Below are 19,252 nucleotides of genomic sequence, written 5' to 3' on the forward strand. Positions count from 1 at the left end.
CTGATGATGTACAGACAGCTCATTTAAGTTTCGATTTAACCATGGAAGTCTATGATATGTGAATATAATATTAAGAAAACTACTAAAGCAAACAAACTTGATCAATGGCTATCGTGGGTGAAGGGGAAAGAGTTGTTGCTTAGGGGCATTGAGTTGAGGTCAATGGTGATAGAATAATTCGGAAAAAGATATCAATAATGGTTGTACAACACAAAGAGTATAACCAATGGCACTGAATTACACAGGTAGATGTTGTGGAATTAAAGAATGTTTTGTTGTGTCTATTTTTGCCACAATTAGAAAAAAAATAATTACATGAATAATGATGAATGAGGAAAAAGGGAATGTTCTAGGATTGAATATATGATGACAACTGTACAACTCTCTTGATGTAATTGAATTATTGCATTGCATGACATGTGGATGAAATGCTAAAAAAACTGTTAAAAAAAAAAAAGAATTACAGTCTTGGAGACCCACAGGGGCAGTTCTACACTGTCCTTTTGGTCTCTGTGAGTCGGCACCAAGTCAATGGCAGCGAGTTTTGGTTTTGATTCAAATGTAACTCCACTATAGATCCAATGCCTGTCTGCCTGCCTACGAAAGTGTAATTACCCTTTGGAAAACTCAGTGGTGTTTGATGTAAAGTAGGCATGGAACCTTGGACTATGGTGTGGCATACAGCTGAACTACCTGGTAGCCTCGTCAAACCAGAGTGGTGGGACCATGGCCCCCCTCTTCTCCTCCCTTGCCCCCCGCTCCACCACCAAACAAAAGCAAACTCATTGTCATCGAGCTGGTGCCAACTCATAGCAACCCTGTAGCACGGGCAGAACTGCCCCCGTGGGTTTCTGAGACCATAATTCTTTATGGGCGTAGAAAGCCTCCTCTTTCTCCTGTGGACCAGCTGGTGGTTTCAAACTGCAGACCTTGTGGATTAGAACACAGTTCAAAGCCACTACACCACCAGGGCTCTTGAGCCCATCCCGAGCGCTTCTAATTCCTAAGGCCCATAGTCACTGAGAGTCAGAATGGCCCTGATACCAGTCGGTGGGTTTGGTTTCACAGGGTCCCGCCTACGGCATTCCTGGAGACCTTACTGCTGCTGGTCTGGACCACACATTGGGACGCACTGCTGTCAGGAGCCCTCACAGTCAGTGAAGAATTCTGTGTCAATGGAGGTGCAAGTGAAGCCCGGATCCCAGGTGCCATCAGACCAGCTCCAATGGATGGAGGCCTGCTGGGATGGAGGCCCTACGAGAAACATGGTCCACATGTTTGGGTTTTTTTCTATCACTTGTAACTGAGTTTTAATATGTATGCAAAGTCCCAGATCTGAAAATTCAACATATAAATCATATAGTGAACATTATTAGATTACATCTCTATAAATAGTAAGTACAGTGAACCCTCGGCACTTCGCGCTTTGACTTCCGCGGCTTCACTCTATCGCGGTTTTTGCGTAACAGCGCATGCTCTGTCATTACTGCCTCTGATTGGCTCATACTGTACACGCTTGATGCCATAAATAATATAATAAATAATAAATGATCATTGTAACGTCCAAAATGTTTTACTGTATTTTCCCTTTTTCGTTTAATAAATTGGGTAATACGAGTGTAATGGTGACTAAAGGGTGTTTTTTCATGTCCTCTATGCTCTAACTATGAAAATATTTGATTTACAAATAAGGAATCCTACTTCGCGGAATTTCATTTATCACGGTAGGGTCTAGAACCGATTAACCGCGATAAACGAGGGTTCACTGTATATTAATTCATCCTTGAATTTTTTTTAATCATTTTATTGGGGCTCTTACAACTCATGTTATAAACCATACATCAATTGTATCCAACATATTCATACATATATTCCATTGTTCTTTTCTAGACATTGACTTTCCGTTGAGCACTTGGGATCAGCTCCTCTTCCCCCCGCCCCCCCCAACCCTCATGGCCCCTTGATAGTTTGTAGATTGTTCATTATTTTCAAGTCTCACACTGACCGCCGTCTCTTGTCCCCTCTGGTTTCTGCTGTTCTTTCCCCTGGATGGGGCGTGTGGTTAGGTGCCATTCATTGGGATCGCGCTCCCCTTCCTTCCCACCTCTCCCCTCCTTCCCTACCCTTGTGTTCTCTCTCTTCCCATTCCTGCTCCTGGGGTCCAAGTGTTGTGAGTTGTATCTCTTGCCTGGGCCTATGTACGTGCTCCCGTCTAGTCTAGATTGGGAGGCGGCACTGAGGGCGTGAAAGCAGGGGATAAGGAGGCCTCCAGGGAACATAGGTATAATGCGTGACCCCTTAGTGCTCTACCGCTCCCTGATTGACTCCCTCACTCCCTGCGACTCCTCTGTGGGGGGATGTTTCATTGTCCATAGATGGGTTTTGGGTCTCTGCTCCGACCCCCCTCCATTCTCACCAATGCATTTTTGTTTGTTTGTTGTGAGTCTTCTGATGCCCATTGCCCAGTCTTGATGATACCTCATGATCACACTGGCTGGTGTGCTTCTTCCACATGGGCTGGTTGCTTCACTGTTGGATGGCCGCTTGTTGAACTTCAAGCCTTTAAGACCCCAGACACTATATCTTTTAATAGCCAGGCACCACCATCTTCTGTCTTCACCACATCTGCTTATGCACCCATTTTGTCTTCAGCGATTGTGTGTGTGGAAGGGGGGCACAGAGGGGGGTGTTGAGCATCACAGAATGCCAATTTGTTAGAACAAAGTGCTCTTGTATTGAGGGGAGGTATGAGCCGAGGCCCAAGGACAATCTGCAGCTTCAGTGTTATTGCCTTATAAATATATGTACATAGGCCAATACCACTATTGTTATGGATTAATGTATTTGCATAAGTGCACACCTTTGTTAATCTCCCTATCTATGCCATTGCTTCCTAGAGCTTGCCTCTGTTTCCTTTTGCCTCCTCCTGCCCCGCCATCACTTTCCCCTTCTTCCACCTCTTAGTGCTTCTTCTCCACGAGCTTGGTGTTGCTCTAATACTCCCAGGCTCTCTACCCTCTCCTAGATGCTGAGAGGGGGAAGAAGGAGGTGGGGAGAAGGGTGTAGTGAGCAGATGGCATCATGGACAGGGGAACAACTAGGGAAGTGGTCCACATGGCTTTTAATGGCCGAGTTTTTGGAAGTAGCTCACCAGGCCTTTCTCTCGAGGTCCCTCAGAGCACATGTGGACCCACCAGCCTTGTACTTAGCAGGCGGGTGCATGGACTGTCTGCACCAGGAATTCTGTGTAAAACATCAGCTCCCTTTCCCCCTGCAAGTCTGTGCAGCCCCGTGGAACATCTGCAGTAGCACAGAATTCTATTTCCTGCAGCTCCCGCTGTGATCATGGAATGTCCCATTGGCTTCTGCAATGTCACTGGAGGGAATAATGACACTGCAAAGATTGCGTGCTGGGGGGGAGGGGGATTAATTGTGTGTGAAGTAAATAGCATGCCATAAAAAACGCCTGCTTTCCTTCCGACCACCAAGTACAGATTATATCCTATGCACCGGAGCAGACACCAGAGCCCTTTCCCCAAAAGCTGACTCTGTTCGATGCTCTATCTGAAGAAGAGCTCACGGGCAAATTGCTGGGAGTCAGCAGCATGGTTGTGAAAACACTGCAGAGCATGAGGTTTGTGCAGCCGGGCAGAAGTCCCCGGGGCTGGGAGGAGTGAACCTCCTCGGCTGTCGCGAGGTTTGAGCACGCTCACAGGAAGCTTGGAAGGAGCTTGTGGCCCTCCATTCGCCCCAACTCAGCTACTGACCACCTTATGGCGTCCAGGTTCTAGTCTGATCACAGGGGTGGGGGCGGTCCCTAGGAGTTGTAGCTGACTCAGCAGGAAGGACTGAGCCGAGTGAGGCATCAGCAGGCACTCGCCTTGCAGCTCGGCAGCCCCACTGGGTTCGGCTGGCTGAGCTGTCCATCATCCTGAACTGGCCAGCACGCAGGCCTCTGGAATGAGCCACTTGCGGAAAGACTGAGAGTTCAGGACATCTAAGTAGACAGCCCCCATGGCCTTACATGATGACAACTATTCTCTGACTTGAGAACTAACCGTGTTTGCTTAAAAAAAAAGACGTGTAAGGGTGAGAGCCAGAAATAAAATCAATCCTGTGAGGGAACAGCTGTGTTAGAGCCATGGGCGCTGTTCCCATGGGGCGGCTGAGCAGCTGCCCCTTGGTCCCCTAGGAGGGGGTTGCAGACCTAGGGCAAATGGATGCTCTGATAAACCAACTCCCCTCAAATAAAAATGAGCTCAGACCCTCAGCTCCAGGAGGCGTCAGGACACTGTGCCCCCAAACACAGGGGTCCCATTTTAAAAACAACCACAAAAGGCCCTGGCAGAGTTCCCCTGCCTCACCCCAAGGAGATGGAAGGGGTCATAATTCCTGGATTAATCAGGGGAGAGAAAAGATATGCTCACCCTTGGCTGGAGCCAGCCTGCCCTCAATATAACAGGAGAAAACTGGCTTCCCCTCAGCAGTTCAATGTGATTTCTATTTGCACTTCTAGATAATAGAGAGAATGCTCCTCAGGCATTAGCCCCTGGATCTATAGGTGCAAATAAATGTTACAGACGGAAATGTCACACTAAGGGCCAATTAAACTCTCTCCAGGGGCTCAGAGACGTGTTGGGCTGTCTATGGCAGCCGAGGGAGGGGAGTCTGGGACACTGCGGCTTTGCTGCAGCTCCATCAAGCACGAGCACCCAGGGTCTCCTGCCTCTGCAGTGAGTCTCGGGTTGGAGTAGAGCACACAGAACGGAGCAGGTGCCTCCTCAGGGAGGGCACAGGGTTCTGGGGAGAATGACGTAGCACTGCTTGGTTTCCCCTGCAAGCCTCTCCAGCCAGCAAATGTTGGTGTAGAATGATGTTGCTGTTAGCCGTTGTCAAGCCGGCCCTGAGTTTATAGAGAACCCAGGAACAACTGAACAAGCTGCAGAAACGCAGACTGTTCTGGTATCTCCATAACTAAGTCCAGACTGGACTATTTTGGTTCATAGGGCGTCACGGGCTCACTTTCTGAAGGAGATCTGCAGGCCTTCCCTCCCGGTACACTGGGAGGAAGCGCTGCTGAGACCTGTTCAGCATAACAACAATGCACACGCGTTCGCTGACTGACAGGTGGTAACTGTTAAGAGCCTGATTGGCCCAAAACTGAGCCGGAGTTTTCTGCATGTTGTTAAGTTCTGTCCAATTGATTCTGACTCACAGTGACCCTCTGGGCAACATCAGGAAATACTGCTCAGTGCTGCACCATCTTCACAATTGTTGTCTTTGAGCCCCTTGTTGCAACCACCGTGTCAATCCATCTCCTTGAATCGTCCTTTCTTCACTGGCTCTCTACCAAGCATGAGATTCTTTTCTAGGGACTGGGCTCTCCTGCTCACATGTCTGAAGTATGAAGGGGTACCCCACCCCACACCAAACTGGAATTGCACTGGGCGGGGCAGGGCTTTCGTAGTACGCATTTATCCCAATAGGTGAGCATCCAGCAACTCACTGTGTGTTAGTGCGCCCAGTGGCATCACCTGGGAAGGTTCTCTCTAGTCATAGTGAGCTTTTTCGTACAAGCAGTTTCACTCAGACCTTGTTTTTTGTGATGGCCAACTTAAGAGAAGAGTGTGTGGCTGTGAAATTTTGTCTCCACTTGGAAAAATGCCACAGAAGCTGTAGTGATGTTGAACACAGCTTACAAGGACAGCACTGTGGGAGAAACTCAAGTGTATGAGTGGTTTTCTTGTTTCAAAATTGGTGAAATGTCAATTTATGACAAATCTCATTCTGGACGTCCATTAAATTCCCCAAACAGACAAAAATGTGGACTCAGCAGACAGGGGACTGGTTTTACCACCATGACAACGTACCTGCTCACACAACCATCTCAGTGTGCAAGTTTTTGGCAAAAAGCAGCATGTCTCTCTTGCCCCACACATCTTACTCACCTGACCCCACTCCGTGTAACTTCTTTTTGTTTCCGTGAACCCAGAGGGACTTGAAAGGACAGTGACTTGACAATGTAGAAGAGGTGAAGAAAAAAACGAGGGAGGTGCTGTCAGCCATCCAACTGAAGAGTTTGAAAAATGTTCCCAAGAAGGGAATAGCAGATTTAACAAATGTATTAAGTGTAATGGAGAGTACTTTGAAGGTGATAAGGTTTTTTTGTATAAAATGTAAACACATAGCTTTGGAATAAAAAAATCATTTTTTAGGGGGGTTAACCCCTCCTTTGTGAGACCAAGTCTTGCCATTTTCACTTCTAATGATCATTCTGGCTGTGCTTCATCCAAGACAGACGTTTGTTCTTCTGGCAGTCCATGGTACATTCAATATTCCTCCCCAACGCTACAATTCAAATGTGTTGATTCTCCTCTGGTCGTCCTTAATCAATGTCCAACTCTCCCATGCACACAATGCACTTGAAAATACGATGGTTTCATGGTAACATGACTGTGTCAGGAGTCTCCGTAGGTTGGCAGTTCTGATGTACTAATACCCCATGATGAGATCTAGCAGAATGTAATCCTCAGAGGTGGGGGTTTTCTCCTGCTTCCAATAAAAGTAGACACTGTGGAAAAGCTCTCGTGTTTTCCATGAGATCTAACACAATGTAATCCTCAGTGGGTGGGGTGTCCTGCTTCCAATATAAGTAGACATGTGGAAACGCTTGCCTGTTTTATGCTGGGTCTGGATCCTACATCTGGCTCTTCATCTGACCTGAAAATCTTGACAGGCATCATCAACTTGCCATCTTACCTGTCAACCTTAGATTCATTCATTTCTACAGGAAGCAGCCTGCCCTCTGACTTGCCAGTCTTGGGTTTTCCCTACAGATACCAGAGGGAGAAGTCTCTAACCTAACCCCTGACACATGGACGTGGAACTTGGCCTTCTCTCTCTATAGACACATATGTGAGCTTCACTGTTTTTGCTTCTCTAGACCAGAGATTCTTAAACGATGGTTCACAAACCCATATGGGGGTCACATAACTGAATGTGGAAGGCAGGGGGGTGGGGTGGGGGTGTCACAAACAATTTGGCAACAGTAAATGGTTTCTGAATGCTAATTCAAAATTAATTCAAAATCAAATGAATCCGAGGTGTTTCTGGCCGCTCTGGTCCATGTTATATTGTGAGACTTCACTGTGGCCCGGATTCTGAACACATAGCATGTCCCATAGCCAAACAGAAGAAAGAAAAATAAGCAGTAGATGTAGATGCTGTGCTGTGCAATACTAGCAGAATCATTCATTCTATGGATATGTAAGTACACAAAGCCATGTTTAATTTGTATACTTACTTGATATACCTATATATCTGGGGTTGCATAAATATATCATGGGTAAAGAGTGGAAAATTTTTGAGAAGTCCTGCATATGTGTCAGAATTGATTTAACAGAAACGGGTGCTAGAAATAGAGGTGGAAATGTAAATGAGTGAGTTAAATAGAAAGCGTAGTTTGGGATAGAGGTCTTGGCTAGAGACAGATGTTGTGGTTGCTATGAGCTCGTGTTGTGTGTCCCGAACCAGGGCTACAGTGAAGTCTCATGATGCGACATGGCCAGGCGGCCAGGAGCACCTGAGTCATTACACACTTGATTTTGAATTACTTTTCGGTCACTGTGCATTCATAAACCTTTTACTGTTGTCAGAAATGTTTGCAAGCCCTGCATTCAGTTACGCGACTCCATCTGGGGGTGCAAACCACACTTTAAAAAGCTCTACTCTAGGGAAACCAGCCTAAAATACATGGTTTTGGTCAGGTGTACTTTAGTCCTCAAAATCAGACTTGTGCTTTTTCACACCTTAAAGAGATCTTGTGCACAGATTTGCCCAAAGCAATACCTTGTTTGATTTCTTGACTTCCGCTTCCAGCAGTGTTGATTGTGGGTCTGGGTAAAATGAAATTCCTGAGAACTTCAATCTTTTCTCCGGTTATGGTGATGCTGTGTATTGGTCCCGTCATGAGGATTTTTGTGTTCTCTACAGTGAGCTGTAATCCACACTGAAGTCTTCAGCCTTTGGTCTTCATCCTTCCTCTTCCTCTTCAGCAAGCAGGGCTGGTCATCTCTATGTGGCAGCTTGTCCATGCGCCTTCCTCGGTCGATCCGGATGCCCCCTCCTTTTCATCTAGTCCAGCTTCCTGAGTGATTGACTCGGCAGGCAAACTGAGTACGTATGGAGAAAGGATATATTCCTGAAAGTCAACGTTCCTGATTTTAAACTATTCCGTAGGCCTCGTTCTTTTTGAACCAATGCCTCCCACCCAGTCTGTGCATAAACTCTCTAAGAACGCAATGAAGAGTTCTGACATTCCTGTTCCTCTCAATGTTATCCATAGTCTTTATGATTAAATATGTTTGCTTAGTTTTTAAAAAAAGTAACCCTCATAAATAGACAGCATTAATAGATCTTGAAATGTCCCTTTGACAAGGAATGCCACGTCATTCTTCTTGAATTTGTCATTCTCGGCACAGGAAGCCATCTGATTCAAGACGGACAATACCAATCAATCCAGTGCAGCTCACTAATGCTTACGAGATGCATTCTGTTTCATTAGGTTTTACTTCAAAGTTTCCTAGATTCATGCTTCATACATTCCGTGTTCTGATGACTAATAGACATTTGCAGTTGTTTCTTCTCACCAGGAGTTGTGCCCAGCAGCAGATGGCATTAAGGTGGACTCTACTTTGAGGGAACAGTTCTTCCTCAGTCATATTCTGAGCGCGTTCCTAGCTGAGGGGCTCATTTTGTACTATATCAGACAGTAGCCCCTGCTATTCATAGGTTTCCTGCAACTAAACCCTGAGAGAACCCTAGGAATAGGGAAGCCTATTCCTTCTTCTTACTCTGGCTTAGCCTAGAAGTTCTGCTGAAACCTGTCCGCCATGGCTGACCTTGCTGGGGCTTGAAGTCCTGGCAGCGTAGCTTGCAGGGTCATAGCCATACACACGGCACCACGTTACAACAACCTGACGGGCAAGTGTGCAGTTTCCTGCATAGAAGGCAAGAGAATTCTACCATGGAATTACCACTGCTTCCTCTAGAAGACGTGAGCTATTGACCCGAGAAGACTATAGTGGGGAGAGGCCAGAGTGAGTAGACACAGCGATAGGAAAACCTGTCTCTGAGCGTCCCTCGATGACACCCTGAAATGTTTGCTTGTAGGACAGGAGACATATAATGAGGGCGGCCCTCCTGAAAACGTGGGCTGCATTTAAGTGGCAAAAAGGGAAAAAAAAAGAATGGAGGAGCAAACGGATAAGAGGAAAGCACGAGGCCGCGAAGTGGCAGGAGTCCGAGGGACGGTAATTGTCTGCCATTCCCCGGCCAGGCTTCCGGGACGGAAACAAATCCGAGGGTAGTAAGGTTCATTTGAATAAACACCGGACCTGAAAAGCCAGCTGCTTATTTCATGGGCAGTCTCTGAAAGTGGAACTCAATCGTGGGTCTCCTTTACAAAGGTAGCCTATCATGCTGGCACCCCAGGAGGCTTCTGGGGAGGCAGGAATGGGGCATGACCGTCGGAGCTGCCTCTGTCACGCTAGTACGGGGGCGTTTGTTTCTTCCAGGGGCCAGGGCTCTAATGCGCTCATGTAAGGACATGATTTATTTCCAACTCTGGGGCAGGCACGTCAATAGCAGAGCCTGCCAGCCATGATTCCCGAGCACAGTTACATTTGCCTCAGCTTGCACAGGCGTTTGTGGCCACCGCATACCACTCTCCCTCTCCTAGAACAATGAATTATGCATTGGTGCCTTGGTCCTTGGGTTCAAGGCACACGTCAAAAAATAAAATCAGAATTCATGCGAACTCCGGGGTGTGCTTTCCTGAAGGGGTGGGGGGGGGGGGCTCTGTGCTGGGCCAGGCCCACGGAAATATATGCAAGCAGATAAATATGCACCGTGTGCTCATGTTGGATGATTTTTGAATTTGATTATTTTTCCGCTCTTCATGCATTCTAAAAAGGGCTAACATTATTAGGAGAAAATAGCCATGGTAAAATTGGCTCTAAATATATTCTCACCACAACTGCGTAAAAGCTCTGCTAGTGCCGTTACCTATACAATAGTCCATCATAGTGTTTACAGCCCAGTTACGAGTCTCCTAATTCTTATCCCGCGTCTGACTGCTTTTGAGTCATGAAGACATTCAATACCCTAAAGAAGCTATTCCCCCTCACGGTCTCAAACCAGGCGTGCGAGGGGGGACTGCAAATGAGAGAGAGGGGCAAGGGGCAGTCCAATCATGGGTTTGGCAGTGATCCGCAGACAGAGAGGGGTGCATGTGTGGGGTGTACGGCTTTGTTGCTCTGTGGCCTGAACCACTCAATGGGCCCTACCTTGACAGATGGGCAGGTTCCCCCACGTTCCATCATCACGGCACAATGAAACCATGTTGTACAGGTCGGGGTAACGAATCTTGAATCCTTCGTGACAGGTGATGAGTAACTTCTCTCCGTGTCTGTAGGTCTTGTTGTGAATCTCGGCATCTTCAATTTGAGGGATACGGCAATCTGCAAATTGGTCGGGAGACAGATTATGAGGGTGCAAACCATTAAGAGCTATGCTACTAACGGACAGGTGGGCAATTGATTCTATTCCATCCAGAGGCATGGTGAAGGCAGGCCTGGCGAGTCATTTCCAAGAGGTCACCGTCTGCATGGGACCGTTGTGCTCTACACACATGGGGTCCCCACGAATCACTCCTCCAACAGCAACTGGTCATAAATTACCAGAATTTCAGATGGTTCGAGAGCTTCACTAGAAAGGTCGTACTGTCAGACCTGGTCTCAACCTGCACAGCAATCTGATCCAATGGTACCTTTGTTTATCAAAAGGCTCCCAGGTCCCAAGGAAAAGGAGTAGAGCCTGCTTCCCAGAAGGAGGTGGTTAGCAAGAGGGACCGGGAGGAGAAGGTGCAAGTACAATCATAAAAGGAACTTGGTTTTCTACCTGTGACACTTTACATAGTACACACGGTCTTCGGATGACTGTGGAAGTAAGAGAGAGAAGGCAAGGCCTATGGGTTAGCCTAGGCCTCAGTGACTATAGTGGGTCATATGTTGGGCTGCTAACTGCAAGGTTAGTAGTTTGAAACCACCAGCTGCTCCTTGGGAGAAAGATGAGGTTTTCTCCTCCCACAAAGAGTTACAGTCTTAAAAACCCACAGGGGCAGTTCTACCCTGTCCTATAGGCTTGTGATGTGTCAGAATCAACTTGATGGCAGTGAGCACCCATGGGCTACACACGTGGCTGTTTTTCTGGCCAGTGTACATCACTAGGCAGCCTGACTGGCTGGTCCTCACTGCAGCCCCAATCTGGCCCCTCTGCTTGTGAGGCCGGCCTGAGCCTGATAAGAAAATATGCTTTGCAGAACAGCAGGTGGGCTGAGCCGGGGTTGCCTTTGCGATTAGCATTTCCCATCCACCTTATCTGGTTTTGAAAAGATAAAAAAAATAGGGCAGCATATATGATTGCCAAAATCACAAAGGCTCAGGGCAAGCAGCTTGTCCTGCCTCCTGAAACTGGGGGAGAGCTGACTGCACGTGTCTGAGTGGAAGAGGCAAGGCTAGGGCTCTGAAGCAGGGTGTCGGAGGAGTCAAGAGCCTAGGTGGCAGGAAAATGGCCCAGAGAGGGACACATGAGAAGTATCCACTCCTAAACCCTGTCTACTTCCAACTTAGTGCACAGGCCACTCTATCCCTGCACCCCTGCCTGGCTGCCCTGCCTTCCCCTCAGAATCTCTGCCCTATGAACCCCATCTTGGTGTAAGTCACATTGACCACATGGTGCCTTTATTTCTTAAGGATACAACTCTATTTACTGTTTCTTGGTTTTATCAGTATATGCTTCTAAATTGCAGCTATTTATTCCCACTTCTAAGGGCGGGGCAGGATGTAGTGGTTATACATTGGACTGTGATCTGAAAGGTCAACAGTTCAAAACCACTGGCTGCCTCTCAGAATGAAGACAGGACTTTCTATTCCTGTTATTAGTTGCAGTCTCAGAAACTCACAGGGGCAGGTCTACCCTGTCCCATAGGGTTGCTTGGAGTCAGCACTGACGTGATGGCAGTGAGTTTGGAGTTTGAAGAGTTGAGAGTCCCTGGCTGGTATAATTGTAACAGGCTGGGCTGCTATTGGACAGGCTTGAGGGTGGAGTCCACCCCTAGGCACTTCAGAAGACAGGCCTGGCCACCTACTTCTGAAAAGTCAGCTGCTGAAATCCCCATGGAGTATGCCTCTACCCGGACACACATGCATCTCCGGGAGGCCTTTCCAACCGGACAGCAAGGGGCTTGGTTTGGGTTGGGGCTCAAGGTGTGTGGGTTCTTCGGAATGCAAGAGCAGTGCTTTGGCTATCACAGAAACGCAGTGGTCTAAAACACTGCAGGCTCTCCCACATCCAGTGTCTGCTGAGTGCACCGGATGATTGAAGCCCTCTGCAGGAACGCTGGCTTCCAGCTCCTGTAAGCTTGGAGCTGGTGAGGGGCAGGCAGGGAGTCTTGGGGATCCTGACTCAGAGGGCAGGAAGGGAAGGGAAGGAGCTGCCGGTGGGTGGGGACTTTGGTGAACAATAAGGTGAGGGTTACTGGGGAGCCACCAAGCCTCTACCAGCAATGGGTCCCAGACACAGGTAAGAAGGGCACTTCCCTGATGGCAGCATGTCTCAGTGGCTGGGAAGTGCAGGCTCCGTGGCCCCTGTGTGGGTCATCGGAAGTTAAATGGGTATAAACCCAGGTCAGCCATTCTCTCATTAGAGCCCTTGGGTGGTGCAAATGGCTAACACGTTCTGCAGCAAACTGAAAGACTGACCATGCAAGTCCATCCCGAGGCACCTCAGAAGAAAGGTCTGGTGCTCCGCTTCTGCAAAATCCAGCCATGGGAAGCCCCATGGGGCCCCGTTCTACTCTGACACACAGTTGTCGTCCTTGGTCAACATCGTCTTGACATCAACTGGTTTGGGTCTCCAGTGCTCAACTGAGGGCTTGGCCACCCAGACAGTAGGCTCATGCCCAGTGCCCTGTGCACACCTGGCACAAAGGGGCACATGGGAACACCTGAAGATCCTGCCAGCGTGCAGCCCCCGAGCACCCATGGAGCAGCTAAGCTCCCCTGAGGGATCCAATTCGCTGCCTCTAAGTTTCCACCAGAGGCTGGGCTGGGGACCTGCCTCGGGATGTCCATTTTACTTCTCTCTGTTGCCTTTCAGGCGATGGAAAGGGGTTTTCTACCTGTTTGGGTGGAACTGATAGTTTTTCTACTAGAGCAGCTAACATTCCCCGCCCCCGCCCCCCCAAATTAGTGGCAGCATTCGCCCACCTGGAGTCACAAGATACAAATTGACAGCTCTTTCCACACTGCTGCTGACTGCTTTCTAATGGCAAATGTGAAATTACTTTTTTTTTTTTGCCATGTCATCATCCTGCAGAAATTATTCACAGCAAATAAAACACATTTATCAAGGCATCCGCCTGTGAAATCGTGGCTGTAAATAGATCCACTGGCAGTAATCGATGTCTAAACAACTGTTTTCACGATTGACTTAAAAGTTGCTTAAGAGTTAACTGGTGTGTTCAGGAGATGGCATGCTCTGGAGAAAGGAGTGAGCAGGCAGAAAGACCTCGGCCTGTGGTGATGGCTGGCCAGGGCAGAAGCATGCTGGGCTTTGTTTCCAAGGGTGGGTTCCTAGCTCGGTGGCTGAGAATGGCAGAATGCTTAGACCTGGTCCTCAGGCCTCAGGTTCCCCAGGTAGAAGCGGGCTCTTGCAGTGCCTGCACACACAGGGCTTCGATGGAATTCACAGCCCCCACTTGGCCTTGATAACTCCAGGACATGTGGGCTTTGCTCCAAGAAGAGTCACCACAGGGAATGACCTTGGGCTAACTTACTGTGTGAGAGGAGCCACGTATAGACGGGGGTCAGACATTGGAATTTGAATCGTACCAAGACAGAGAGGACATGGCCAAATAGCCAAGGTTTGTGGTTGTGGCCCCAGAAGGGCCATGTTCTCAGAGTAGGGGCCGAACTAAGGTAACTCCCTCTCATCTAAGGGAGCCCTGCCGACACAAGAGGGAAGTGATTAGCTACTAATCAGGTTGGAGGTTCAAACCTGCTAGAGGCTCCCCGGGAGAAAAGCCCTTGCAATCTGCTCCCACAAAGCTTGGAGCCCAGGAAATCCTATGGGGATGGCTCTGTTCTGTCCTATAGGGTCACCACGTGCCAGCTGCTACTGGATAGCACAGACCAACAAAGCAACATCTTCAACTAAACTTAAACTTGACTCGAGAAAATATCACCCCAGCTGCACTTCCGGTTTTGACCTACAATGCCCAGCACCAAATCATCCCACGAAGAAAACTCGAGGTCTTAGTGCTCTCGCCCAGAAATTCCACTAAACGCATAAGGAAGAAATAACCCCTAGCCCCCAAATCACACCCACTGCCACTGAGCCCATTTCAATGCATAGGGCAGAGTAGGCGTGCCACTGTGGGCTTCTGAGACTGTAACTCTTTTTAAAAAAATTTTTTTTAAACATTTTATTTTATTTTTTTCTTTTTTAACATTTTATTAGGGGCTCATACAACTGTTATCCCAATCCATACACACATCAATTGTGTAAAGCACATTTGTACCTCGTTTCTCAAAACATTTTCTCTCCATTTAAACCCCCGACATTAGGTCCTCATTTTTCCCCTCCCTCCCCGCTCCCCCCTCCCGCATGAGCCCTTGATAGTTTATAAATGGGTATTTTGTCATATCTTGCCCTGTCCGACGTCTCCCTTCATCCACTTTTCGGTTGTCTGTCCCCCAGGGAGGGGCACACACAGTTCCATGTAATCAGTTCCCTCTTTCCTACCCATTCTCCCTTTACCCTCCCTGTTTTGCCACTCACACCACTGGTCCTGTAGGGCTCATCCGTCCTGGATTCCCTGTATTTTCAGTTCCTATCTGTACCAGTGTACCTCCTCTGGTCTAGCCAGTCTTGCAAGATAGAATTCGAGTCATGGTAGTGGGAGTGGGGAGGAAACATTTAGGAACTAGAGGAAGATTGTATTTCTCATCATTGTTACATCGCACCCTGACTGGCTCATCTCCTCCCCGAGACCCCTCTGCAAGGGGATCTCCAGTAGCCTACTAATGGGCTTTGGATCTCCACACTGTAACTCTTACAGAGGAGAAAGCCTCATCTTTCTCCTGCAGAGCAGCTGATGGGTTCTAACTGCTGACCTTGAAGGAAGCAGCTCAAAGAGTACCCCACTGTGCTGGGAGGGCTCTTTAAGGAAGAAAAAGCCCCAGTCTTATAAGAACTCTTCCAGAGAAGAGAAATGAGGGGCAACACCTTGCTTTCTGAGTGCAGCATAAGGTCGATTCATTTCATCAACACAGATGTAAAAACTTATCAATAAAATATTAGCAAACACAATCCAGCAAGAAATATAAATGGAGAAAACACCATAAGTAAATTGAGTTCATTTCAAGAAAGCTAGGTTAGTTCAACATTTGACAATCAACCAATGTAGCTCACCCCACGAACAAAACCAGAGAGAAAAATAACTCTGTCGATGCCAAAGAACCATTTGCTAAAACCAATGCCCTTGATATGATATTAAAAAGAAAGTCTTGGCAAGTTAGGAATAGTAGGAAACTACAATATAATACAGGATAAAGTAAAAAACAAACAAATTTGCAGCTGTAATGTTGCAAACATTGCACAAGACAAGGTTCTTTCTACTTCGACTCAGTCTGGTACTGGTGACCTGACTCACAGCAAACATGCAAGAAAAGTGAAATACAAGGTTTTAGGGCCAGAAATAAATAAAACTTGTCTCATTCACCTATGGCAGAGTTATGTATATGGTGAACACCTCCTGAAACTTACACAGATAAATAAATGGCAAAATTTGTAAATGGATTAAGCATTATGAACTTCCATCTGAAAGCAATTGAAAAATTTTAATAGCAATAGCACCAGCAGATTATCAATAAACATAAATCCAAGGAAAGATATATAAAATTCTTAGAAACTACAAAAACCTATCTAGAAAAAAATTTACAGAACTAAATAAATGGGAGACAATTGCTTATTCTTTTTTAAAAAACGAGTGTACATTCTGACATTGGAAAATTCAGCATGGTAAAGATATCACTTTCCACAAATTTATCTATAAATTTAACATAATCATAATTAAATTAAAACTTTTTTGAGACGTGACATGCTGATTCTTGAATTGTTTCCCCCATCCTTTGTCTTTAGCTTATCTTTGTCTTCGTGTCTAAGTTGCGCCTGCTATCCATATCCAAATCCATTCTGCCACTCTTGGTTCCTTGATTGGTGCATTTAAGACAGTGACATTCAGGCTAATTATGAGTAACCCATTGCCACTGAGCTCGCTGAGACGCATGCAGACTGTAAACCTTGAGAGGAGCAGACAGCTTCAGCGTCTCCTGAGGAGTGGCTGTTGGGTTTGAACCATTTAAACGATATTTTAAAAAGTCTTCGCAAGTTTGGAATGGTAGGAAACTATAATACGATACAGGATAGACTAAACAAACAAACTTGCGGCAGTAACGGTTGCCTTCTTTGATTAGCAGTCTAATGTTTGACCCACAGCACCACTCTGGCTTTGGCCGCTGGCAGTGTGCTGGAGCTGTGTGTTTGTGTGCGCGCGTGAGTGTGTGTTTAGTGCTGCTGGTTTCTTTATTGAGTATATTTCTGTTGAGTTCATTTTGTTTACAGATTTTCTCATTTCCTTCGTTGCTATTGGTTTAGTGTTTACTCTATCTTTATGGTTTCCCTCATTTTAGATAAGGGTTACTAATTAACTTTTAGTCTACCCTGGAATTTATTATCTTCCCATTTATTTTGATATTGTGCTGACTTCCTCTTCATTTGACATTCTGAAACGACACCATTCATACCCTCTCCTGGCTTTGTAATCATTTAAAAAATTGATTTCTCTGGGTCCATTTTCAATCTGGTAAATTTATTTTTGCTATTTCTGTACCCAAGTTGATTTCAGATGATGTTGCCATGTGTCCAAATCTTACATTGTTGCCTGCCATTGTTGGCTCTCTGTCCAGAGAGCTCCTTTTAGCATTTCATATATGCTTGGTCTGTTTTTCACAAATTCATTTAATTTCTGTTTATCTAGAAATGTCCTAATTTCATCATTGAATGGGGGGGGGGTATGCAGGCTATATAATTCTTGGTTGGCAATGTTTTTTCTCTAAGAGTTTTATACGTGTCATCCCGTAGCCTTCTTACGAGCCTGGTTTCTTCTAAGAAATCAGACCTAAGTCTTGCTGGTTCTTTGCTGGAGGGGATACGGCTTTCTTTGTCTTGAATTTGGGAACTTTCACTGTAACGTGTCTTGGAGATTTTCCTATCTTATTTGGAGTCTACTGTGCTTCCTGAATGCATATCTTCTCATCTTTCATGATATTGGGAAGTTTTCTTCCAACAAATCTTTGACAATTTTCTGGGTACTCTTTGTGGTTCTCTTCCTCGTCTGGAGTTCCAATCAAACATAAGTTATTCCTCTCGATGGCATCCCCACATAATTTTTTTCTTGTTTTGCTTTTTCTAATTGTTCTTCTTGAAGATTAGTAGTAAGAGGTCTGCCAATTTCACCAATTCTGCCTTCCATTGATTCATTTCTACTCCTTTGCCCTTCCAATGCATGATCTATTTTGAAATTTTAATAGTAATCTTCTGATGTCTACTTGCGGCTTTTGTATGATTTCTAATTTATTTAATAACATCAGTTTGTCCTTGTATTGTTTTCCTGAATAGTTCCAGAGTTCTGCCTGTTTTCCGTTTTTTCCTTTTTTTCCGCTCTGGGCTTACCTTGATCTATTTTTTATTGTACTAAAAAGACCTAAGTATAAATCTTCTGACCTCCTTATTAAGTAGTTCCAATAGCATTTCTCCCTCTAGAGGATTTTGTGGTCCTGTATTACGATCACTTGTTTGAGTGATCTAGTTGTGTGTGTGTGTGTGTGTGTGTGTGATGCAAGCTGAAATGGTCTGCTGTCTTTGGGACACTGTGGTGGTGTTGTATTAACTTGTTGACTCTTTGATGGCTTGCTTCTCCCTCGGTTTTTCTCACTTTGCGTTAATATATTCAGATGATGGAGTGGGCGTGCTAGTCTGGGCAATGATCTGGTGGCACTGTGGCGCTCGCTCACCATCTGACTCCAGGTAGAGATGGTAGCAGGTGAGAGTGGGCATGAGCCTCTGACTGCTAGCTATACAGAACACCGGAGGCTTTGGCTGCCATCTGTAGGTGAGCCAGTGGTCCTGCAGTGGGTGGTGGCACAGATGGGGTGGGTCTACCTGTGTAGGGTCACTGACTACTGATGGCTGGGGAAACAGAAAAGAAAAAGAATGGGGGTAAGGAAGTCAAAGGGGAAAAATAAAACAAGACAGGGAGGGCGGGATTGGAGAAGAGATGTACTGGGGAATAAAAAGGAGAAAACACAAAGTGGCCCAGCAGACGTGCAAGTGCTAGCGGGCAAACATGGTGTGGAGAGAATGGGACACGTGCTCTGAGGGAGCGCCACACACAGCCAATTGTCAAGGGTCAGGGGTGGGTGCTCGGAGTGTGGAGGTGGGGGTGGAGTGGGGTGGAGCAGGGCACGTGTTTTTTGGTATATAAAAAGAAAAAATAGGGCAGAAGGAAAAGAAGAAAAGAAAACAGCCAGCCGAGGAAGCAGGAAGCGATAGGAAGGGACAAACTAGAAATACATGGCACAGCACCGGTGCAAGTTGCGGTGGCTGAACTCAGCTGCAGGGGTGGGCGCCTGCTATTGGGGGCTGGAGGTGCGCACTGCCAGCTGACTGGGGATAGGGCAGCGGGAGGGCACTCGTTCCAAGAAGCTGCAAGGTGGCAAACGTACACTACCAAAATTCAAGCCTCATTATTAAGCTACAGTCATTGAAACCAAGCAGGGGCGAAGCAAATATAGAAAAACAAAGCAACTGAACAGAATAGAGTCCCGAAATAAGGCCTCTGTTTTATGACAAATAGCATCGGAGAAGCCCCCAGACACGATGCCATCATAGTGACCCTAGCCGTGAGGAAGGGAAACAAGTCTTTTCAATAAGCGATGACATCATAAGTACAAATCAAGACCAAATGGATTATAGATTTAGATGTGAAAGCCAAAACAATGATGTTCCGAGAAGATAATGTATTAGAATACATTACAGTGGTCAGGGTAGAAAAATGTTCTCAAATGAG

General features: G+C 46.5%; 1 protein-coding gene across 3 annotated transcripts in view; it reads right to left on the reverse strand.

Annotated features, from left to right (window-relative positions):
* Positions 1-19,252, reverse strand: part of SUSD4 (sushi domain containing 4) — a 202,220-nt gene that overhangs the window by 62,604 nt on the left and 120,364 nt on the right. For all 3 annotated transcript variants that reach the window (XM_045298095.1, XM_004700157.2, XM_045298094.1), the window contains exon 4: positions 10,347-10,520. In XM_045298095.1, coding sequence (XP_045154030.1) covers positions 10,347-10,520 — 174 coding nt within the window. The remainder of the gene's footprint in view (positions 1-10,346; positions 10,521-19,252) is intronic.

Source organism: Echinops telfairi, unplaced genomic scaffold (genome assembly GCF_000313985.2).
Source record: "Echinops telfairi isolate 266 unplaced genomic scaffold, ASM31398v2 ScPeMD7_7424;HRSCAF=8462, whole genome shotgun sequence".
Taxonomy (NCBI): domain Eukaryota; kingdom Metazoa; phylum Chordata; class Mammalia; order Afrosoricida; family Tenrecidae; genus Echinops; species Echinops telfairi.